This window comes from Ciconia boyciana, chromosome 17 (genome assembly GCF_034638445.1).
Source record: "Ciconia boyciana chromosome 17, ASM3463844v1, whole genome shotgun sequence".
NCBI lineage: Eukaryota > Metazoa > Chordata > Aves > Ciconiiformes > Ciconiidae > Ciconia > Ciconia boyciana.
In genome coordinates, this window is record NC_132950.1 from 8,447,865 (window position 1) to 8,471,428 (window position 23,564).

At 43.7% G+C, this 23,564-nt stretch overlaps 2 protein-coding genes across 8 annotated transcripts in view; both read left to right on the forward strand.

The window, feature by feature from the left end:
• Window positions 1–420: 420 nt before the first annotated feature.
• Window positions 421–12,510, forward strand: LOC140660767 (transient receptor potential cation channel subfamily V member 2-like). 7 transcript variants are annotated; one of them, XM_072881938.1, is made up of 18 exons: window positions 422–791; window positions 991–1,179; window positions 1,448–1,565; window positions 2,473–2,771; window positions 3,424–3,557; window positions 3,888–4,040; window positions 4,751–4,891; window positions 5,376–5,674; window positions 6,121–6,297; window positions 6,742–6,900; window positions 7,029–7,124; window positions 7,638–7,708; window positions 8,405–8,570; window positions 9,316–9,382; window positions 9,470–9,777; window positions 10,175–10,293; window positions 11,099–11,193; window positions 11,948–12,510. In XM_072881938.1, the coding sequence occupies exons 4-18, from the start codon at window positions 2,530–2,532 to the stop codon at window positions 12,076–12,078; spliced, it is 2,358 nt and encodes a 785-aa protein (XP_072738039.1). In that variant the 5' UTR covers window positions 422–791; window positions 991–1,179; window positions 1,448–1,565; window positions 2,473–2,529; the 3' UTR covers window positions 12,079–12,510. The 7 variants fall into 7 exon arrangements, with proteins under 7 accessions (XP_072738041.1, XP_072738039.1, XP_072738037.1 ...); XM_072881936.1 differs by having other exon boundaries at window positions 1,019–1,179; XM_072881935.1 differs by lacking the exon at window positions 991–1,179.
• Window positions 12,511–16,660: 4,150 nt separating this feature from the next.
• The window catches only part of ITGAE (integrin subunit alpha E), a 33,400-nt gene continuing 26,496 nt past the window's right edge, over window positions 16,661–23,564 (forward strand). The window contains 7 exon segments of the mRNA XM_072881949.1: window positions 16,661–16,705; window positions 16,707–16,799; window positions 16,802–16,860; window positions 21,516–21,613; window positions 22,054–22,124; window positions 22,657–22,774; window positions 23,420–23,560. Of these exon segments, the coding sequence (XP_072738050.1) occupies window positions 16,661–16,705; window positions 16,707–16,799; window positions 16,802–16,860; window positions 21,516–21,613; window positions 22,054–22,124; window positions 22,657–22,774; window positions 23,420–23,560 (625 nt within the window).

Consider the following 23,564-nt stretch of genomic DNA (forward strand, 5'->3'; position numbering starts at 1 on the left):
GCTGCTTTGTGTGATTTCCTGTGCTTGTGAGGAGCAGCAGCTGACACTGTGTACTTTGTAGGGTAATGTTCTGGCTAGTTTATTGTGTCATACGGTTTGCACTGCCTCGTAGGGGTGCCTGGGGTGTGTGAAGTGTGAGGAGAACTGGCTTCCCACAGCAACAGTTGACCTAAGATGTTTCAATGCATACTTGCTTGTCCTGGGGCTAACTGAGGGAGCCTTGTGACAAACCTCGCAACTAAACCACAGGCTGTAGTACTGTCAGGGTCAAATCAGCTGCCTCCCTTGAGATCTGAGCGGGCTGTTGTTGAAAGCCATGAGATGTTGCCTCTATATGTGCAGGCAGGGGTTAAGCATTATGAATTTGCAATAGCCAGCCAGCTTTCCCATATAAGAGCACTGCACTCATTGGCTCTCTCTTTTGCTGAGAAATCTATCTAGTCATTTCCTGTGCAAGCCCTTCTTCACTTTGCAAAAAGCTATACAGTTGAGTAAATTACAATAATCCGTGGTTATTCCTTCTCACAGGCAGCCTGGATTCTCTCATGGACCACCACCAACTAGGAGTTCAACGTTGTGCCGTTAATAGAGTGCTAATATGAGTGCGGTCTTCTCTACAGAAGATGATGACTGTCACCCATGGATGTAAATAATTCGGGGTCTGCTTTCATGCTTATTAACGCTTGTTCGTATTTGACTTGATTTCTACTGAGAGGTTATTTACCCTCTGAAGGATCCGTTGGGACTCCCTTGTCAGATCAGTTCTTGGGTGGAGCTTGCAGCAACTTGAGGTAAGTGCTGTGCTCTTCCTCTTTTGACAGCAGGGCTTTTTTGTGCTGCACTACTCAAAATGGCTTGGTAAAGTCGCAGAAAGAACGAACTCAGCCCTTGAATAGAGAAGTGAAAGTTCAGCTGGCAAACAGAGAGGGCTCGCTCTGTTTCCTAGGGACGCACAAAGCGGATGTATCTGTTATAGGGTCTTTTTTTTAGGACCATTTTGCTCTTGCTTTTAAACCAGACAGTCTGTCTGTACAAGACTGACAATAAATAACTCTCTGAGCGCTGTGGAGAGATGGAAACTGCAGCTGAGAAATGATTTTGGGGAAAGGAAGACAGAAAAGCACAAGCAAACTATTATGGAAGTACAAATAGCCCTCTAAAGGATCGGCAAATTTACCAGTAAGTGTTTTGGGGGAGGAAATAAGTCTGAAATGGGATTATAGGGTGTATGCCTGTGTGTGCAGAGGAATGTTTGTCATTAGAGTGCAGACTAAACTGAATGGCTGAATTATCATGATGGTTTGAATTGAAATCAGCCCTTGGATTTCTTGCTGTGAGCTGCATAAAGATGTTTTGTGGCTGTTTTCTGCCTAGAACTATGTTTCTCCACATCCTAAGCTAAGCCAGAATGCTTATGCTGTGTCAATTTACCTCTTTGCTGGTACAGGCTATGGAGTCTGGCTGTAGTCCCAGCAAGGGAGATTTCTCTTCAGAGAAAACCTGTTAACCATTTGGAGGGAATACATGTGAATAAAACGGAGTTACTGAAAAAAGCTCTGCTTCAGGTTGGTAATTATAGATGTTTCCTTGCTGCCTCACAAACTGTGCGTGGATCTGCAGTCATATGCTCACTACAGATAGGTTTGCATTGTGTGTGAATCTGAGACGTATCCAGATACTTATGAAGAGATGTCTCAAAAGAGTAAAAAAGGAGTACAGGATGTATTAGATAAGTGGGCTGGCTGGGTGCTCTGCATACTGATGCTCTCTGTACAGCTGGGAGAGCTATGCTGTGTTCAGGCTCTGAGGGCTGTGAGTGTCCACATGGCAGCTGGGGTGTGTGTTTGCCTGTGCTGTGGAGCTGGAAATTCAAAGCCTGTGCCTGCATGGATAGCCAACAGCTCCAAACACTGGGGAGATCCCACTCATTTTGTCCCAGGGTGAAATGCGAGAATGCATGAGTGGAACATAATTTGTGCATGTGTTTTCCCTGTAGAAATATTGTCATTCTTAGCAACAGAGAACATGAACGAACTTATCACTCTGTTCCAAAGGAGGCCTATAGTTAATCTTATCTTTTTGGCCACTTGGTGACTAGCCTATGTTGGCTGCACTGAGACAAGAACAATGATCGTAGTCTCCTAAAGATCCACTTTCCTTGCCTTTTATGTAAGGACCCTGTGCTGCTGCCAACAGGTGAGGTCATCTCACAAAGGGGGTTCAGATGTTCTGCAGACAAGTTGCCTGTATTTCATGAACTGCTTTCAAACTTCTCCAGTGGTACCCTATTTAAGGCCTTGATCCTTTATTCAGATACTCCCACTGTGCAGAGTTTTACTGAATCTCTCAAGGGACCCATAGTCAACTGTAGGAACGCTGGAGCTGGAAACATGCTTTCCTCTACGTGTGTGCCGTACTGTACATATCCTAGGTTTGTGAACAAATTGTGTTAATTCTTCCTCTCCCTTGCAGGGTTAGTCTCCCAGTAGGGAACATCTTTGGTGATCTGCAAGACCATCTCTACTAGAAATGGATAACTTCACAAATGGGCAGCCAGGCCCAGGTCAGAGGAACAGGTTGATAGGATTGCTAGAAACAGATGACAGTATCCAGGATGATAAACCTGCATCTAGTAAAAAAGAAGAAAGATCAGGGCTACATGGAAAGAAAGGAGAGCCACAGCCTTTGGAGACACCTTATCAGAAGGAGAGCAGTGACTTTGCTCCTAAAGTCAAGATTAATCTGAACTATCGGCCAGGACTTGTCAGCAAGTGAGTAACTTGGATATTTGACGAGGGTGGGATCCCTGTTGATCTGTACTGATCCCTGCTGGTAGGGGCCTAGAGACTTCACCAAAGTCTGAACTAAAAGTGACAATACAGGAATATTACAGGAATCTGTCGGGATGTAATTAAGGGCAGAAAGGGGACATATTAGCCCTTTCCTTCTGCGCTTGGAAGGTATGTGTATGCTGTGTTGTGGTGTATTTTGGGTATATCTGAACTAGCACCAAATAAGCCAAGTTGTGTGTAAGAGCAGCTTAGCATGGAGCCCTATACAACCAAACTGTTCTTGCCAGGGAGGGATGTAAACTAGCTCACGGAGTGCTTCACACCATGTGATGGGACTGATTCTGGTCCTGCAGCTATCTTGGGCTTCTCTGTCTTTGTGCTCTGGATGCATTCCAGGGTTGCACATCAGACTGGATCTGGGAAGAGCTCCAGCTGATGGAAAGAGCAGCCACTTAATAGAGACAGTTATTTTCCAGAATTCTCTTTTTCCCTTGACTCAAAAATAAAATACTTGTTTTTTCTCACAAACTTTTCTGCCTTCTTCCTTTCTTACACCGTCCCACTAGAACTTATTGCACAGTCTTGTCTTCCACTCTCCAGAACTTCTTAATGCTTTACATTTTTTCCGTAGCCAAAAGGACCCCAATCGCTTTGACAGAGACAGGCTCTTCAGCGCAGTCTCAAGGGGCAGTCCCGAAGCACTGGATGGTTTACTTGAGTACTTAAGGAGGACCTCCAAATTTCTCACCAATTCTGAATACACAGGTAGATTCCTGCTCAGTGCTCCATAAACAGGGTTAGCAGAGGCAGCACTTGTTAATGTAGGAGGGAAGCAGGGGAACCTGCTCATGGTTCTTTGCTTTCTCCAGCCATCTGTTAATTCTTTTATTTTCCTAATATCCACCTGAGGATGGAGAATGCCATTAATTATATATATCCTAGGGCTTTTGCCTCTACTGCAGACTAAAAATACTGAGAAAGGCCTTTAAAATAATTATTGTATTTGGTCCTACAGTGATAATTAAGTTCTGAATCAAGTAATACAGATGTGTGCAAAGTACATGTGCAACCCATTCAATACTCTTTTTCTACTAGATGCAAAGACTGGGAAGACCTGCTTAATGAAAGCCCTGTTGAACTTAAAAAATGGAAAGAATGACACAATCCCACTTTTGCTGGAAATAGACCAAAAGACACAGAATCCCAGGCCACTTGTCAATGTGGCATGCTCTGATTGTTACTACAGAGGTAAGGTTTCTGTTCTGATGCTGTGTCAGAGCTGCCTCCCTGTTAGACAGGTGAGATGTGCAGATACAAGGAAAAAGAAGGGAACTGGAGCTTATGTAGCACTGCAGTTCCAGAGTTCTGGTGCAGTTACAGTAACAGCCTACTCGCCCTTTAGTTCTGATTTCTGATTCTGGTCTGCATCCTCTTCAGCCCTGAATTATACACTTCACTTCTGCAACTTTGTTCTCAGTCTATAAAACAGACATTATAGATGTTTAATAACCCAGGAATATGAGAGGATTTGCTTTGGAAAGCTTAAAAAGCATGTCTAAAAGTGAAAAAGAAGTAGTATATTGCTATTAAAGAATGAGTTCTGCTGGTTGGATTATCCTTTTAATAGCAAGCATGCAGCATCATCATGTACATGTATAGTTGTCTTTATCCTCTCATAGCTGCTTGGGATCTTAGTGCCAGGCATGGGTAATTTCCTGGTCTTGTGTTGAATTTCTGATAGTCTTGGGGCTTGCCTTCTGACTCAGTGTTTGCAACATGCTTTTCCAACCAACACTGTTGAAAGTCATCAGTTGCCACCCACCCCTTGCCCAGCACTGAGACTGCAGGATTGCTATGCAGAACATACAGCGATTGTTGGAACGGCACTTTGCTGAAGAGTCCTTTGCCTGTTCTCTCTGATAGTGGCACCAAGTGATAGGTTTTGCCTGTTTCCTTAGGCCAGACAGCACTCCATATTGCCATAGAGAAAAGGAGCCTAGATTTAGTGAAACTTCTAGTAGAGAATGGAGCTGATGTCCATGCCAGAGCCCATGGTGAATTCTTCAAGAAGAAGAAAGAAGGAGTTTACTTCTATTTTGGTGAGTCAGTGTGGAACACATTCCTTTGCTTTTTTTATTGCCTTACTGTATGCGATGCCGCTAATTCTCAGTTGGGTTTGCCCTTCTGTGTGTGGGTTGCCATCTCCACTGTCCTGTAATCGAGCTCTTGACTTATTTGAATGGCAGGATCCTTTCACAGACTGAGGTGTCCAATGAGCATTTGCCATCATCGTTGGTTTTATGTATTTAATCCCATCTGAGGGGCTTCAGACAGAGACAAATACTTGGTTAGTTTAGCCAAGTTAGGGGTCTGGGAAAGTGTTTTAGCTGCCCTCAGAAATAAAGAGTAACTGTTTACTGCAAAACCCTTTCTGAATCTAGAGATGCTGAGAAAGAACTTGTTCTGTGTTCCAATGGTAAAACTATAGGTTAAGTATATTTCCCTAGAATTGCTTTTTTTTTCCCTTTAATTTTTTTTCACCCCTTTCTGCTTTCCCTCCAAATACTGTCCTAATCTCTTCAGGTGAACTTCCCCTCTCCTTGGCTGCTTGTACCAACCAGCTTGAGGTGGTGGAATATCTTCTAAACAATCCCCACCAGAAAGCCAGGCTCCAGGAGCAGGATACACAGGGCAACACAGTCCTTCATGCCCTGGTGATGATTGCAGATGACACTGAGGAGAACACCAAGTTTGTGAGCACAACATACGTTGAGATCTTGAAGGCAGGTGTGAAGGTTGACCCAACGTGGAAACTGGAGGAGATAGTGAATTATGATGGATTAAATCCTCTGCAGCTTGCTGCCAAGACAGGCAAAGTGGAGGTAAAGACAAATACAGGGAATCCATGGGATTGCTGAGAAACAAGGAAGACTGCAGCATACATCCTCAGCATAGCAGTGGGGTTTGATGTAGGAGCATCTTGCACCCAACCCATAGTAATGCTGCTGACAGTGGCAGTGCCACAGGAGACAATAAAGGCCTCCTCCAGGTCACTCCAGTTAGTGTCCTACAGAGTCTCAGCTGTCTGCTGCTGCTCTCTGTCCCAGCCGAGAGAGCTGGTCTGGACTGAAATTGGTTCTACTCCTTGAAGACCTGATACAAGTTGTAGTTAGATTGCCTGCTTTTAGCCAGATAGTCTGGTGTTTGGGTATACCAAAGTGTATAATGCAGAAAGCCAGGTGTCCTGTATTTGAAGGGGGTGTCCTTGTGTCATTCTGCGCCCTCATTACATGCACATTTTCCTGGCACGTGTCCTATTTCTCTTCAGATCTTCAAGCACATCATCCAAAGAGAGATCAAAGACCCAATGTACAGGCACCTGTCACGCAAGTTCACTGAATGGACCTATGGACCTATCCATGTGTGTCTCTATGACTTGTCCTCTATAGACAGCTTTGAGGAGAACTCTGTGCTGGAGATTCTGGCATACAGCAGTGACACACCGGTGAGTGTTTTTACTAAAAGTCAAAGACAGCAACATTTTTTCTGCCTGTCTATAGTGTTGCTGTATAATTATGCAAATCATTTCAAGTTAATGTGGTGTTTCACATTATCATTTTTCTGGAAAAGAAACACATAATGGAAGTATTTGTGTATTGTATTATTTATAGTCTGCTTGGTATGGCTCTGATAATCTATAATAGGAGAGAAATTTTTGATCTTTTGGTTGTCCTAAGCCTGGGTGTGTCAAAATACCTTGATGAAGCCAAGCAGAAGTAACTTCTTATGGGACAGTTGATTTCTTTCATACTGAAAGGCCTGACTGAATAAACCTCTAGTGATACCCTAGTCGGAGCCACTGAGCTCCAACCCTGAAAAAGACAATCCTCTGGTGAATTTGCATTCCTGTTGACACATGGGTACATTTTTGTTGTTTGTTTTTCCATAGAATCGGTACAAGATGGTGGTTTTGGAGCCACTGAACAAACTGCTTCAGCAAAAATGGGAAACGTTTGCTTCCAAGAGATTCTACTTCAGTTTTGTTTCATACTTGTCGTTCATGATCATCTTTACAGCCATCGCATACTATCAGCCCTCACGGGTAAAGGTAGGCCCAATCTTTTATCTGGAAAGGCCTGAATGGATGGAGCTGAGTTTAAAAGGTGTGGGGTGGTTATCATCACTACCTCTGCCTGTCTTCAGTGTTTTGGGGTTTTTTTTGTTTTTATATTGCAGCCTTCATTTCCAGTGGAGTTCACAGCTGGAGGCTTCCTGTGGGTCTCTGGACTGATCATTATCTTGCTAGGAGGCATTTATCTAATTTTTGCTCAGGTACGGGGATCTCTTGTCTAGTTACATTGTGAGAAAGAAAAAAAGGAAAGCATTACTGACATTGAGGCAACAGATTCGGTTCTCCTGACACCAGGATGTGCATGAGTGGATGGCAAGAGGGAATCCTGCTCTGAGACACTTACAGTGTCAGTGTGATCTAGCAGTGACGGGTGGCACAAGCCAGGTTGCTGGGCAAGAGGAAGAACAGTAAATAATTGAGAGTTCCGTGATTTATGGTACTAAAATGCGTCTTTGGCATTTAATGCAATCTATTAATAAAGACATTGGGCTGAGCTATGATTCAGCCCTTGTTTATCCTTGCCCTTTATAAATAATACTTTTTTAATCTTGGAAGGATGACTAGCTGAAATTTGGGATCTCGAAAATGAAAGCATGAACAGGAACTTATGGAGCAAACCTCTCTCCTGAGGGATAGGCTATGCCGGGCAGGAATCACTCTCTACCATGCCCTGTTGTTTTGATGAATGGCTACCATTGATTTTTCTCTATTAGAGTCTGTACTTGCGGAGGAGGCGCCAGTCCCTGAAGACTATGTGTTCTGACAGCTGCATTGAGATCTTGATGTATGTCTCTTGAGGTTTTTTGCACAATGAAAGCACGGGTGAAATTTGGTTCTCTGCTGTGTGCGGCTAAGTTGCCCTAACATTACTAGAGAGACGGTGAGCAGGAAAGATTGATTCTCTGCCACTGTCTCCTGCTTGCTTCTCCTACCTGCTGCATCTTGTCATAACCCTTTGTTGTAATGGACTTTGCTGGGTAGGGTCTGTCCTTGGAATTGTAGCTGAACACAGCAAAGGTCAGACCCTCAATTATTGCACAGTTAAGAACATATATTTGTTAGAAAAAGAGCTCAAGTTTTTGATCATACAGTCACCATGTCTCAGATTTGGTTGAAAGGAAAATAACTTCTCAGTTTTCTGAGGAGAAATGTGTATAGATGCAGATGTGTGCATGTATGTGTGCATGTGTTCATAAGTGTTAAAATTCTTTTCCATTTAATACCAGTTGTGAGTTACATCAAGCAGGTCAGAGCTTCCATACTGTGAGATTAACCAGTTCATAACAAAACTGCAACAATTTGTGGGTCTGGTTATAACAGGATTTGCTTATATAAACTATGTGTCTGATTAACTGCCACTTTATATGCTCCGTGTAACCTCGTAAAATTTGTTTGCTTTTCCTTGCAAAACAGAACAGATCTGCAAATGGGCCTCTTTGTTGAGGTAAGTCACTGTGTCACTCACTCTGCTTCTCTCCAGCTTCATCCAGGCTTTCTCATTGCTGCTGTCAGCAGTCCTGTATGGTGCAAGTTCGGAAAACTATGTGGCAGTGATGGTGTTCTCCCTGCTTTTGGGATGGGTGAACATGCTGTATTACACTCGGGGCTTTCAACGCACTGGGATCTACAGTGTCATGATACAGAAGGTCAGTACTAGGAAAAAACTTTGTATGAAAAGCTTTTGGGTGTGAGGAGCTAAGAGAAGTCCTGCAATTACTTTTCTTCCCTGAGGATCATGAAAACCATAAATGGAATTGATGTACTGACTATGGAAGTAAAGAAGTTGCAGAAGGCAATTAGATCAGTGTCTTCAAGGAAGTACGATTGCAGCAAACCCCACTAGGTTGCCACCTTTGAATATAGCAAGTGAGAACAGCTGACACTTACCTGTTTGTCATAAAATGACTCAAAACTAGCAGGCAAAACCAGTGCAAGTTCTGTGGAACTGTTATGCTTGGGCTGAGAAGTGTTTCCAGGTCCATAAAGGAGTCTGGGACTAGAAAGGCAAGACAAAGCAGGTGAAGTGAGGTGTCAGGGAAGAATTCTGATCACCACTTGTGTGAAACCCAATGAAGATAGAAAAGAAAGAGATGTGTGTTCAAACAATTTGGAAACAGCCATACTGGGGAACTGACATGATATTTATTTGTTTCAAAGAACCTATTCATACAAACATAACAACAAAGAAGTTCATGTATTACTCTCAGATTAAGCTGCAAATGATGTTACTTACCTGAGAAAGTAATTTAACATGTATTAGTAGTTTCTTAAACTGGATTTATTGTTATGTATTGTTACTGGGGGCTGGTTTATGATGTGTGAGAACAGGAGACCATCCTGGTGATTTCATGTGAGATAAAGAATGGCATTTCCTCCTGATTTGTGTTTCAGACTATCCTGAGAGATCTGCTGCGCTTCCTCTTGGTTTATATGATCTTCCTCTTTGGCTTTGCTGCAGGTAAGGACTTACTCAGCATTATGTTATAGGCTGGGCTGCAAGAAGTGAAGTTTTCTGAGGAGGATTCAAATTCTGTTTTTCTCATAGCTCTGGTTACGCTGATGGGGGATGCTCCTTTGGTCTCTCAAAACAAGTCTCTTGCTCAGATGGAGAGCGCTGGGAGCCATGCTATGTACGGTGGGCTGCTTAGTGTCTCCCTGGAGCTCTTCAAGATCACCATTGGGATGGGCGACCTGGAGTTCCAGGAACATGCCAGATTCAGATACTTCGTCATGCTCCTGCTGCTTCTCTTTGTGATCCTCACCTACATTCTTTTGCTCAACATGCTGATTGCGCTCATGAGCGAGACTGTCACGGATATTTCTACTTATAGCAAAAGCGTCTGGAAGCTGCAGGTGAGACCTGGTGCTGCTCAGCAGTTATGTTGTGGCCCAAACTCCAACTTGAGTCTCATAACATCAGAGATGACAGTGCCTGTCCTTGTCCTAAGCCTCAGCTATAAACTTATCTTTTACATAAATTTGCCACTCTGGGGGTAAATCCTAACGTCATTTTTAGACGCATTTAAAACTCATGCTGTTTGCATGGCTACCAGCCAGTCCAGATCCACGTGCATAAGTAACTTGAGAGAATAAGTAACTGACTGGTACTATTAAGCTAAGGAGCTCTTTGGGATTGAGTTCCAAAGTGATTTTCTAAGTCAAAGTAGTTGCTGATTGGGGAAGATTTAATCAAAAAGAGGGGCTGGGCTCTATGCCCTGTTTTCTCTCTAACATGGACTTCTTCTTTCAGAGGGCTATTGCTATTCTAGAAATAGAGAAGGCCTGGCTGTGGCGCCAAGGTGGTAAGAGGAGATCTGGCTGCTTCGTGTCAGTGGGCCTCAATAAAAAAGATGAAAGATGGTGTTTCAGGTAAGACAGATGTACCATTACCTCTTACACTCCAGCCTAATAATGAGTTCCCATGATCCATAAGCTGGTAGCCCTGAACTGCCGCAGGGAATTTCAGCACTGACTCAATGGAGTGACTCAACCATGTGTTCCTGGGTACCTGCAGATCGGTTGGTGATTGCAATGCTGGAAGGTTGAGAGCTAGTTGAGCCACCAGCATTGTCACCAAGACATGCTGTCACCAAAAGATGTCCTGTTTAACCCACATCTGTGCCAGTGGTTATGGTGGCAGGGTGTCTGCAAAGTTGCTTTCTTTGCTGCTGCCAGTATAGCTGTGCCCAGAGCAGGCTGTGGTGGGAGGGATGCAGGCTGGTGGCCCCTTCGCTCAGGAACATGCAACTTGAGTGCAACACGAGGGGGCAGCACTCTTCCTCGCATGTAGGGGCTGGGAGAGCGGGGGAACCTTCCTCCACCCCGCGAACGGAACTGCGGGCAGCACTTCTGTAACTCCAGGGTGTTGTAGGCTATTGAGCGTGTGTAGAAAGTGGAATCTTCTTCTTTGTATTAAGTATGTTCCCTGGGAGGAACTGGAGTATTTTAAAACAAACAATGTAGACCAGCATACAATATGGAGGGGAAAATATTTACCTCGTGGACCTTAGACTACAGCAAAAGAAAAAAAAGCTCCGTAGGGTGGTGTTGCTACAGCCAAACCATTAGGATTGTGTTGGCAGGATGAGCTGGGTTGGGATGCTGCAGAACAATGAGATATGGACTGAAATGCTGTGCTCCGTGCGTCAATGTCTGTTGCATTTTGTTTCTCTAGAGTAGAGGAAATTAAATGGACGAATTGGGCAAAGGAGGTGGGCGTTCTTAAGGAAGACCCTGGAAACACCAGTGATTCGGAAATAAATCCAGAAGGTAAATTAAATCATGAAGAAAGGTCTTCAATATCCTTTTAGCTTCCTGCTCAGCAGCTGCTCTTGGCATGTTATTATGTCTTTGGTAACAGAAATTTTAGGCAGGCCAGCTTGCTCATGAAAATCCCTCAATAGTAGCAGCATCACTTTTGAGCTGAGAAAATAAAGAATTAGAGTAGGTATGAACCTGGTCAGAGTTTGGGAACAAATAATGAGAATGAAGGAGATGCCATTCCTACTTACCTCTTGTAGAAATGGGCAGGAAACACTGCTGAGAAAAGCAAGGGCTGTTCTTCCCTTTAACTCAGTAGCCCAAATGCGTGGTGCTTTTTCTAGGAAAGGTAAAATTTAGGTGCACTCATACTGCAAGTGTTAAAATCACAGGGCTTTAATAGTACAAATCAGGGCATTAACACTGGCAACTTTGTCAAATTCTGCCTAAGTTAATTATGTTTGCTTCCCTTGTTAAACCTGGGAAGCAACTCTGTGTGGAAAATGGAGAGCTGTTACTTTCTCTAGAAATGTTTTATTCAGCCTGGCAGAGCTTGGGCAGAAGCTCCACCAGATTTAAACATGTCCCCCTGCTCTTCCAGCATAGGTTCTTCCTAGATGCCAGATTTCTGGGAGGTTGCAACACTTAAAATACTATCTGTTGTATGTTGGGTTTTCCCTAAACCTGTGGTCTTCTAAAAACTGGATCCCTTTGTCAGCGTCCTGCTGACAAAGGGCTGCTGTTTTTATGTCTCCTGCTATAGAGACAAGATCATGGAAACGGATGCCACAGAAACAACTGAGATCAGCTGTTTCAGAGGAGCAGTCGCTATTGCAGCCCCAGCTATCAGCAACTGAGATGATGCCTCTAGAGGGACAAACCAGAAATCTTTAACAGGTTTTCTGGATTGCAACCTTGCTTCCAACTTCAAAGGAGTAGTTCTTCCTATAGCGGCTGGAAGAATTGAAGGCATTATCAGTATTAAAGTGCATTTTATCCAAGACTGTGGTTCAGCCTGTGGCTTTAAATATTTTCATGCACTTTAATCATTAATTTCCTCTGAAGAAACTATTTTTACTCAACTTTCTCTGCCTGACACTTTCTTACTACTAAGTCTAAAGGTGCAAGAGCAAGATCATAAGGGCAGTGGGGAGTGGTTTTTGGGAAGGCAGTGCTTTCTGAGCTGTATTGAAATAATGCTGTTTGCCATAGAGAAGCAAAGGATGGAGTGACCTATCAAAGAATGGGTTGACTGATATTTTTTTGGCACAAGAGACTGTACTGAAGTGTTTTGGAATAAAGAGTGTTGGAGAGGCATAAAAAGTTGCTAAGGATGGAGTTGGCTTCTGTGCAAAACACTGTTGGTGTGAGACGTGAGTGGACAAATACTCAGTCTTCAGTCATCGAGAGCCATACTGAGTCTTTGTGCCAGTACCTGCAGTGCTCGGTGTTTAGCCCACACCAGAATTCCCATTTTACAGTATTATAATGAAATGGTTTGCATGATGTGTGCATTTGCTTAAGAGCACAAAAGTGATGTGGATTTCCTGGACCTGTAACTTCACCTGGTGAATTTCTGAAACATCTGTCTTTCACAGGTTGCTTTGTCTCTGTAGAAAACAGCAGCAGAACCCTGCACATGGCTTCTGAGAGACAGATGGGCCAAAATGCATTGTGCGGTTAATATTTCCTGTCAGTCTTAGTGGGCGTCCTGTCTTGCTATAAATGATTACAAGGACCTCATTGCTTTTTGTAGTGTGCTCGCTGCCTCAGGCAGGATGGGAAACATACCTTAAACTCTGTGGAAAAGAGATAAAAATGAACTGTCTCACTTTCAGCCTATATTTAAAAATAGTAACATGTATTTCTGTCAACTATCAATATAGCAAGTTTACTTAATAGAAAACGTTCACCCTTGGATGTATTTTCAGAGCTTCAGGCTCTCTCAAAAAGGAAGAGATATGATCAGTGTGGACTATGAGGCCTTATCAGATTCCTGATTGCCTTTCACTCAGCACTGTGCTGAGCTCACTGCCCTGCGAGTGAACTAGTTTTCATGACCTCATGTCAGTTTATGCAGCCACATCTGAAGCTGTAACAGCCGATGTTGCATTGGATGCATCTTTCATAGAGGGAATGGCTGGTGATAACGCTGAAAAAGCTGCAGACTACAAATGTTGGCAGCACCTTTCATTCAGTAGGAAAAACTATACACCTCAAGATCCCCTGTCTCTCATTTCTACTCCTAGCAAGTGAAGCTAGGAGGTTTGATGTTGGAGACAACCATCTTAGTCCTGTTGCTTACTGCATGCCCAGGACTGGCAGCAAAAGCATTGCTTTTTGAACTTATTCCCTGTCCCTTCAGACGGGTTCTTTCCCCGTGCTGGGCAATTCCCTCTGCATCTTCACTGCATCGGGTCTCTGATTTGTAACTAAATTTTCTCACTCCAGCTTCTGCTGTTTTCTTGCTTTGTGAAGCCTTCAGCTGCTTTTTCCATCTATGGCTTTGTCCTAAGTGTTCCCAAGATTTGGCAAGGTGCTAATAGCGCACAAAAGGATCATCTGGCATATGGTAATCTATTGCTGTGCCTGGTGCTTTGCTGTGGTAGGGAAACTTGGAGATTATCAAGAAATGCAGAATCTGATCTGCCATCCCTACCTGGAGTCGTAATAAACAACAAAAGTGAAATCTTGCTTATTGGTAGTGTTTTTGATAGCTGTGGGCTGCGACAGCTTGCTTTCAAGATAACCTGCCTCTTCAGCCATTGCTTGACCCTGCTTCTCTTTAAATCCCTTTCTTAAGCTTGCAGTGTTAGTTTATCTTTTGATCTGCATCAAAAATGTTATTAAACATCTAGTGTCTGCTGTGAAACAGGGCCTTGGCATTCCTTGTGCTTCAGAGTCATGCCACAGACCACCAGTCCCAGCCCTCTCAAGCTCATGAATGAAGGATGACAGACAGCAGACAGGGACAGGCACACGCAGCAAACAGATATGTCAGGTTGGTCAGAAGATTTAGCAGTGCCCAGGCTGTTGTACAGTTCTTTGATGTGCTATGGAAAAAAGGAGATTTTTGAGGAGTTACAACCTCTCTGCAGTGAGAAGTGAGTCAGCACTCATGAGATTAATATCAGTAACCTCCCAGTTTTCTGTATTCTTAATGCACAAGGCTCCTCTTTGTTTTCAGCATGTGAACCACTTCCCATTCTTGTCACGTTACAAATAGAAAGGCTGTCTGGGGTTTATTTTGTGGGATGTCTGCAGTTCCTTGCAAGAGGAAGGACTTACAAGCTGGTTCATAGCTTTGAAGGCCCAGCCGGATTTTGGGATCCACTCTTAATAGATCATAATGTTTTGTCAGGAAACACTTCAGTTGGTCATTTACACAAGAAGTTATCAACAGATGAAGTGCCCTCTCCCTTCTACCTCTTGTGACAGGTAAACCCACCTGCCTGTGAACCCATCCCTATACAAACGGGGAGGCTTTGCAGGGCGCTCATCTGAGAAAACAGAAACCTTTCACAAATGTCAGTGGAGGAATAGCTGCAGTTTCTCTCCTCTGTCTACTCCATATGTATGAGCCATGGAGACTCTGAAGGCCCAGCTATGCCATGAAGAAAAGACACCAGCAGCTCTCATTACTTTCCATGCAGTGTTATGGATGCTCAAGCCCTCCCCTGTGTGATTTGGTCAAAGTTGCTTGGTTCCTGGAAGGGTTGGGAGATGAATGCAGACCTTGTTGCTTCCAAACTCCTCCTCCTCCTCCTCCTCTACTTGAGCACTTTGCCTGGTCATTGCTCCCTGTGGTCTCTGTACTAGGCTCCAAATGCTTCCCACTGCACAGTGATCTATCTTGCTGCTTATCTGTGTAATTTTCATAAAAGAAACTTCATGTCTGGTTTGTATGGTTCCTAATTCCCCATAAGGCCATTTTCCTCAGGGATATAGGTGGAAGCAAGACTGACTTGTTCCTCAAATGCTTTGCACATTTTATTTTATTGTTGGGGTTTTTTTCCGTTTTTTTTCAAAGCATGCTCTGAAGCTGAAGCCAGTGTGGAGAGGTATATCTGTGTCTCGGTTGATTCCCTCTCTCTTCATCTCTTTGTGACCCCGCTTGCAACTGAGCATACTTCTGTTGCCTCTGTAGCTAGCAAAAGGAGTCTTTGAAATGTGACAAGCAAAAGGGCTCAGACAAAGAACAGATGTTTTATGTAAATCTACATAGGCTGCAGAGAGCTATTTCTGAAGCGATGCAGCTGGCAGATTTCTCAGCTGGACTGTTCCTGTGGCTAGCTATCAGTTTTGTTCTTCTCTGCTGTATTTAAGAAATTTCACTTGTTGCTCTGGGACTAAAACAAAAATAAAATTGGAGGGGAAAAAAGGAAAATTTAAAAGAAAACTGTTCCACTTGCAACCTCACATCTGCTTCAGCAGCATGAATAAAAGTGGGGCCAGACAGGACCAGGTAAAACCTCAGAAAGGCGTGACTGTGGCTGCCTCATGGCTGGCACCTAACTGTTACTAAAATCTGAGTGCAAGGAGTGTTTTCTTCACTTCTTCTTTTGACATAATCTTTTTTCAGTTCGGATTTGTGAAATGTGGAGTGCTACAGCATTTCTGGACTGTGAGGATGGTTGTCAAATGTTGTTAAACACAGGGAGTCCTTAGAGGAAGAGAGTTGGAGGTTAGCTAGAAAGTGTCTGTGTGATTTGTTGCACTCCTCTCTGAGAACGCTTGGAAAATTCATGCTTTCTGGGCAAAGAGAACCACACCTCTGGAATGGCTTTCTCCCTCCCTCCCCCCCTGCCCGAAGGATTTGCTATGCAGTTAACTCTTCTGATTGCTCAGCATTTGCTATTTCAGCTCATTTAGCACTTGAAATAACAACACACTGCATCCAAGTAATACTTGGTACACAGTACTCTGATAGTATGAACTACTTGGGAGTAATTCCATGCTAGTCTGGTCCAGACTAGGGTCGACAGTACAGAGAAACAAGGGAACAAACAATAAAAACCAAAGAACTGTTGGTGGAGGGGAGAAAAGATGTGGAGAATCCCTTAACGTACCCTGGGCATCCTGCCATAAAATGTCAATGTTTCTGACACCAATAATATACAAAATAAAAGGGGAACACCAAGTGCTCTGTGTCTGTGTGTGGGGGGGGAAGCTCTGCATTAAAAAAATGACTATGAGGGAAATCTGAGAGCTGACATCTCTCTTAAATCCATGCTGTGAGTTCACTCGAGTCAATCTGTTTGCACATTTTGATGTGATGTGGTATGTCCACATAGCAAGCACCAAAGGCCAAGGTGGACAGTACAAACGTAGACCCTAGCGGCTTTTCCTGACAGATCCTGCTGTTCTAGGTACACTAAAGGCGCTGATGGACAGAAATGGAGACACTGCTAAAAATTACCTTTCAGTAACATAAGTTTACCTTTTAGTAGGTCTTTGCATCTGCAGTTTTATTAGAATGTCACTAGTATACGCCTCGAAACCTCAGTTAGGAAATCCACAAGAGTCACTTTGTCTTGGCAAGCACAATGAGACATGCAGATCTAGAGAATCATCAGAGCAAGAGAGCAGCTTTTGCCTGGTATCTCCAGTCCTCTTCCTTCTTCACCTTAAAGCTGGGAACAATGAGATTGCTCCTGTATCTACTCTTCCTAATGAGTGAGTTTTATATCTGTATTTATTTTACATATATTAGAAAATAAAAGTCTTAGTCCAGAAACAAAGTAATTTCTGGAGACTCAGACTGGTTCCTTCATGTGAGCCAATAAAGTGATTCTTGTGTAGAAAGTTCAGGATGTTTGGACTTGTATGGAAAGTCCTTAGTTTGCGAAGTGTTTTTCTACTGTTTCAGAGAAATGCATACATTCAGGTGGAGAGTTTTATAGTTCATCCTTAGTGGGAGAAAAGCGGCTGCCGGGTGAAATTATACTCTCAAATACAAAGCTAACAAGCTATGTTTGGCCTTTTATAGTTTTTTGTTTGTCTGTTTGCTCGTAGTGAAGTAGGTGAGAGTAGAATGTAGGTGAGATTTTTTTGTATTCTTCTCTTTCTAGCGTCATTATATACACCTTGGATTCAGCTGTATGCGCTTTCAGAGATATATTTCCCACAAGTTTTTGGCTTGTCGATCTCCTTAACAAGAGCTCTAGAACATGTAGGATTTTTTAAAAGAAAATTCAGAAGACCTTTATTTGGGAATAACTTCGTGTAAAGTAAAGCATAGGTATGGATTAGAAGGAATGTTTCCTGAGTCGGAGTCTGTATCCACGTCGTTCTGTCCTGTAGCCTCGTTGGGACAGTTCTGTCATGAATTTGTCTTTTAGCTGCCCAGAAAGGGTAACACCCTTGCACTGCTACTCCATTAGCTCAAGCAATGGACAACTGCACTGGGGACGTTACTGGCCCCTCTTCCAGCAACCCCACAAATAAATGCTAGTTTGATTCCGTATAATAGAATTTCTGTTTGCCTGGTTCCCTTTTCAAAAGACCTAATACTGTACATACCTACTCCATCTGTACAGAAAGAATATTATTCTTTAAGTATTCATTTCATGCCCTCACAGACTTCCTGGCAAGCTTTATGCTTCCAGTGTGTTTGGGAAAAAATTGTTAATTTTATTCTTTTAATAAGACGCCCATCAAAGTTCTCTGTAGCTTGCTTTGCTGTGATTTTAGATTTAACATCAAGATTTATGCTCTACTGTTTTTCTTATTTGGGTTTGACTTCTACATGTTGTACGATGATGTATTATTTCTGCTAATATCTTTGTTCTCATGTGTCTCATTACACTAGGTAACTCCCAGCGTTGTAAACATAAATCCTTAACAGATATGCCCACAGAAGTTAATGATATTTTTTCAAATCTTGACCTTTCTTGATTTGGCTTATGCAAAATTAAGGTGGAATTGTTGGTGGAGGCTTCTATCCTTGTGTGCTTCTGTCAATCTTTTCTATCGCTCTTCTCTAGCAACCTTTATTTTTTTGCATTTGTGGGTTTTACTGATAAAAGCGACAGTGCAGTAGCTGTCTGACCTGGTGGGTCTCAGTTACGTTCTGAGAATCAATCTGATAGACCTGTGCTGAGCATCTAAACTCTACAGATAATTTGTCTGTATAGTTGGCTAATTGGCAACACACACCTTCCCCCCCCCTCCCCCCCCCCCCTCAGTTTAGAGTACAGTGCACTTAATTTCAATAACTAAAGGGCTAAAACCCCCTGAGTCATCTGTGTTGGAAATCCCTGTGAGCAGGGAGTCAGGAGCAAAAAGTTCAAATAACTTGGCTTGGCAGGATGGCAGCAGCAGGACTGAGCGCAGAGTCGAGGAGCCTCTGGTTCCCAGGCCAAAGGCCATACGGGCACAGGAATATTCACAAGAGTGAGGTTAGCTCCCTGGCCATCGTTTTTTCTCTTTGTTGCCTGTTTGAGAATTGTCTCTTATTTCAAAGACAGTTGGAACTTTCTAGGGAGCTTGTTCCAGCATATCTGGAATTCTGGTTTTGTTTTAAAGGAAGTTTGCTGGAAGCCTTTGTAAATGTGTGGCAGTTAGGCTGATTCTTACAGCGGAAACATACACAGATGCCTGGGAGCATCTCTGAATTAGTTTAGGCATTTTAACTAGTAAAGTGGGATTTGCAAAGCGAGGTGGTAGTTCAGGATGGTCTGCCTACACTCTGAAAGGGATGCATGCCATGTGCCTGAAGCATGGGACATTTCAGGAAGCGGAAGCAAAGACTAAAAGTTCACACTATTTGCATGTTTCATGTCATTGCTCTGATTGCAGTGTTTCACTACTTCTTTCACCTGTGCTTTCATAGCCAGGCTGGGAAATGACATGGAATTGATTGCATAAGCTCAGATTCAGCTCTGAGTAAAATTAGAATCACGAAAGACTCTAGATGGACACAAGGATAGAATTTGACCTCTTGTTAGTACATCACAGGTTATATCCAAAATGCTAGACTGCGTGTTTAAATGCCGACTCAACCTACAGCTTGGAGTCTAGGCATTCAAAGCAAGGATTTTAGGCTGGAGTAATTTGTAAAATTCAGATTTTGTACTTTTCTTCTGTTCTAGTTTCAAACAGGGACAGAGTTTGTGATTGGAGTCACTTGGGCTTGTTCCTGAGATTAGTGTGAAGTTTTCAGAGTTGTGTGATTGACAGAGGTTTGGTGATACAGTACAGCTCAGTGCTTGAATTTACAGCATTTATCGTAGTAGCTTGCCTTTCGTGCATCCTACTTTGTGACATTTTCAGTCTGTCACTTAGAGTCAAGTATATTTATTTTCCCAGCTTGTGCATTTACTGAAGTGTTAACACGCTTACAGAAATCAAGAGCTGACGTGGGAACAGTAATAAGGGTTGGCTTGCCACAGAGTCCTACAGCTAAAACAACATCAGCCCCTTTTTTGTGGGCTGCTTTGCAAGAAGGAAGTGCATTCATGAAAAAAAAAAAAAAAAGTTACCTTTAGGATGCCAATTCAGTTACAGCTCTGTGAATAATGGGTAGAAGTTTTTCCTTTTTTTGATGGCTGTTTTATATCTATTTTGAGAAGTTATTGGACTTTTAGCAGAGCTGCATCCTCAGCAGAGTATCCATCACATTTGGCACCAATTTGCTCCCTTGCTGCCAAGCTTAAAGCTTCTTGTTCAAGCTTATGTCCCATAAAATCTATGTTCTCCTCTTCTTACCAGGTTTATGACAATGCTGTTCTTGTGGGGAACAATCCCTGCTGCTACCTAAACCGCTTATTCTTTAATCTAATGGGTTTCAGTGTCCTGGTCTGTTGAATATCAGCTTTACAAGAAGTGAATCCACTGGTGCCACCCTGAAGTGGCACACCACTTGCCCAAGCCCTGGAATTTTGCTTCCTCTTCTGCCTAAATGCAGGCTTGTGAGCTTCAGCTAGCAGGAATGTTTTGTGATATCCAAGATGGACTTTCATAACAGAACAACAGGACTTGCGTTACTTTATTTTTCATTTGGCCGGGCAAGAAAATCCTTTGTTAATCTAAATCAATGAAATCTCCATAGCTTGGTGTCTCCCTCCCGCCAGCTGCCTCTGCTGTCGTGGTGGGCAGGGTTCAGGGATAGCTGGCTCAAGAGCCTGTTGACTATGACTCTATAGATCACTGTCTGCGCTCATTTATTTATTTGTTTTCAGTGGTCAAGCCCTTGAGGAGCTTTAATGTTGACACTGGCAAGACGTGGATCACACCACACACAGCCTCTTTGTTGTGGCCCACGGTTCTTCAGCACTCGGACGGGAACACAACCATGTAAAGAAAAATTTCTTAATATTTCTTAGTATTTCTTAAAATTTCTTAACTTTTCTTAAGAAAGACAAATGTACCCAGACTTCTCAGGTCTTTATGAGTCAGTGTGGCCTGAGGTCATGTAGCTTCTCACTTTCTACAACTGTTAGCACAGGTTCCTCTGCCTGGGACCCGGGACCCAGAATTGTTCCTCAGTTCTTAGGGGCTGATGAGCAGTGTTAGAGCTTCATCGGTGTGAGGCGTACATTGTCGGCCTGTGAGTCTTCATGATGCTTCTCCCCTCACCCACAGCCAAGTCGTGGCCCTGTACAGAAAGGATGTCTGCTCATTAACCAAATGGCAGAAGCAAGCAGCTGGGTTTTTGCAGTACTTCCTGGCATACTGCATTATTTCTGGGGCTGCAGCAGTCACAGCACCCACCAGCTGTCAAGAGTTATGTTGTGAGCTTGGTCTGAAGACATAAAGAGCTGGAAACTGCTGTATTTTGACTATTGGGTCTGTAGGGGAAGAGAAATGGATGGCTAGGCTGGTGAACAGAAGCCAACCACAAGTGGTTGCTATAGAGATAACCTATATTATGCTGAGCAGATTGCTCAGGCTGTGTAGCAGACAGTATATTTTAAGTTTTGGAGTAAAGAAACTTTTCCACCCCCTGAGCAGAAATTGGCTGACTCAAAGAGCAGTCTCCATTTCATGCAGCAGTGCTGCCATTTCCTAGTACAGTGGTTGGACTTTCTCGCTGCACCTCCGGCCTCCCTTTACCTCCAGTATTTTACGGGCAAGTCACTTCCAGACCGCTTCCTTGGTCTGGGGTAGCTCTCTTGATTTCATAGTTCAGATAATGGGAAGGATGATTATTTTTAGGATAAAATGTGTTTTTCTCTTAGTGGCTGATTCAGCTCAAAACCACGCTGGTGTCCAGTTAAGAGACATTGTCAGAATAACGGGGTGGCCACCGTGGCACACACTGCACTGCCAAAGGACTGTGCCTGATTGTGCCACCTTCCCTCTTTTCCACCTTTTTTCTCATTCTACAGGATTTTGGCTACTTCCTCAATAGACAAGGGGCTGGGCAGGCTGAGGAAGTGCACAATTTTGCAGGAGGAGATCCAGTGCCAAGAGATACCTCTGCGAGGTACGGTCCCGCTTCCCCTTCCCAACACTTGCTTTGCCATGGGTGCAAGGCAGTGCAGCGGCTGGGTGTTTCAGAGAGAATTAGGCGCGCTGCTAGGTCCCGTAGATCAGCACTTCGTAGAGAGAAATGCAAACCCACGGTCCCAATGGTTGGCAGTGATGTGTCTGGAGGCTGCAAGACCTCTTCTGCCACAGCTTAAGCCTTCACCTAAACTCTGTTGAAATACAAGGCAAAGTTTTTTGTTTCCAACATATTCGTTACTGCTACAGTTGCTGGTAACATTAATTCTGAGTCCTCCTTTTAGGAGAGCTGATATAGCTGGCCTCAGTAGCTGTAGTCTTTCTCTGTATTTATTCTGTTTGCCCAAGGCTGACAAGTACCATATCAATTTCAGTTCTGTTCTTCTTCATTCATTCATTCAGTCATGCATTCAATTTCAGGAAAGATTAAAGGCTCCAAAAACATCCAGGATGGTGGCATAGCTATTGACAGGAATTCAGATTGGATCCTGGTAAGGGACTGAAAATATCCATGGCTGGGAACGACTGTATTTTTCCAAAATGCTGTGTATTTTTGCTGGGAAATGCAAATGAGCAGACATAACAGAAGGATGAAGGCTGAAAGCTCTTGGCTGGGTACTGGCTGGTTGGAAAGCCAGCTGGTGCATTGCCAGCCAGGAGGGAAAACTGAGAAGGGCCCTTCTCATCAGCTGAGGACTGCAGTGGACCTTGTACTTCACTGCAGCCACCCCCTCTCATAGGAAAAGGGAGGATTGGCAGAGGAGGCTTGGGAGAGCCACTGATTTGGAGGCTAACACCTCAATCTGGTGAGCCCCCCAGCCCCACTCTTTGCCTCAGCTCAGGGCTGAAGTCCTGGGTAACCTGATGTGGCAGGGTTCATATGAGGGAAGATGCTTTTTTACTCTCCTAGGAGGCTTTCAGTGTTGTGCAAGGGATGCTGAATGTTTGCCAGATGGCCTCTTCAGTCATCCTCTGTGTATGGCTTTGTTCATCAATCATTAGCCTTCCCTGCTACCCCCATAGGCTTGCCTGCAGAAGAAACACCGCCGAGCCTTCACCACTACTGAGGACATGAATGGAGTCTGTACTCTGCTCACCGCCGACTTGCACAGCACAGCCTTCCTCAACCTCACCAAGATGGGTATAGGAGCAAAGCCAGTACTGTGCCTTTGCAGAGGGACGGAAACAACAGCACCAGGCTCTGCTCTAACAGCAGGGGCCTTCTGAGTTCCTAGCCAGCAAGGTCTATGGTCCACTGGGAGAGACTAAAAACTGAATTTTAACAGTATTATAGTGACTTCAGCAGGGTTACAAGGTTCAGCCTTGAAGACTAGCACACAGCAGCAGGGATTTGCTGTTGTGGTGTCCCATGCATCCAAAAGATCCAGCTCTTAAGCCAGAATTTAGAAAAGCATCGACATTCTTAGTGGATGGATGTGGCAAACATCCACTGGGGTTTTTAAAGGTGCCTGGGCACTCAAGGCTATTCCTTCCAACTTAACTGGGCTATTGGGCATTTAATCAAGGGAGCAGAGAGCTGGTCTGATTGTCCTGTCTTGCTCTGCTTCTTGCTGTCACCGCAAAGAAGCTGAGAAGTTTAAATTAGACACCTAGGTGGTCTCGTTCCATCTTCAGTTGTCTAACTGCTATTAACAATCTAATCCTCAGGTCTCCTGCAAATTTGGGAACCTGGGTGGAAACAGATCCTGAGTTTAAGGTGTGTTAATTAGAAGAATATTTTCAAAAGGTAGAGTGTATGTTTTTTCTTGCTTTTTAAATTCTTTAGTTGAGACCAAACTAAACAGCATTCAGAGTAAAAACAGCAGAGACAAGATTACCGACACCAGCAGCTCTGTCAGCACCAACAACATCAGCAGTGCTTGCGGTGAGCTCTTTGGCAGCGCAGAGAACAACCACATGTGCAAAGGTAG

Excerpts from the sequence above, each read along its gene's own strand:
- LOC140660767 (XM_072881940.1), top strand. The coding sequence starts at position 2,530 with ATGGATAACTTCACAAATGGGCAGCCAGGCCCAGGTCAGAGGAACAGG. Across the intron at positions 3,558-3,887 it reads CACCAATTCTGAATACACAG|ATGCAAAGACTGGGAAGACC; the intron begins GTAGATTCCTGC and ends TTTTTCTACTAG. Across the intron at positions 4,041-4,750 it reads CTCTGATTGTTACTACAGAG|GCCAGACAGCACTCCATATT; the intron begins GTAAGGTTTCTG and ends CTGTTTCCTTAG.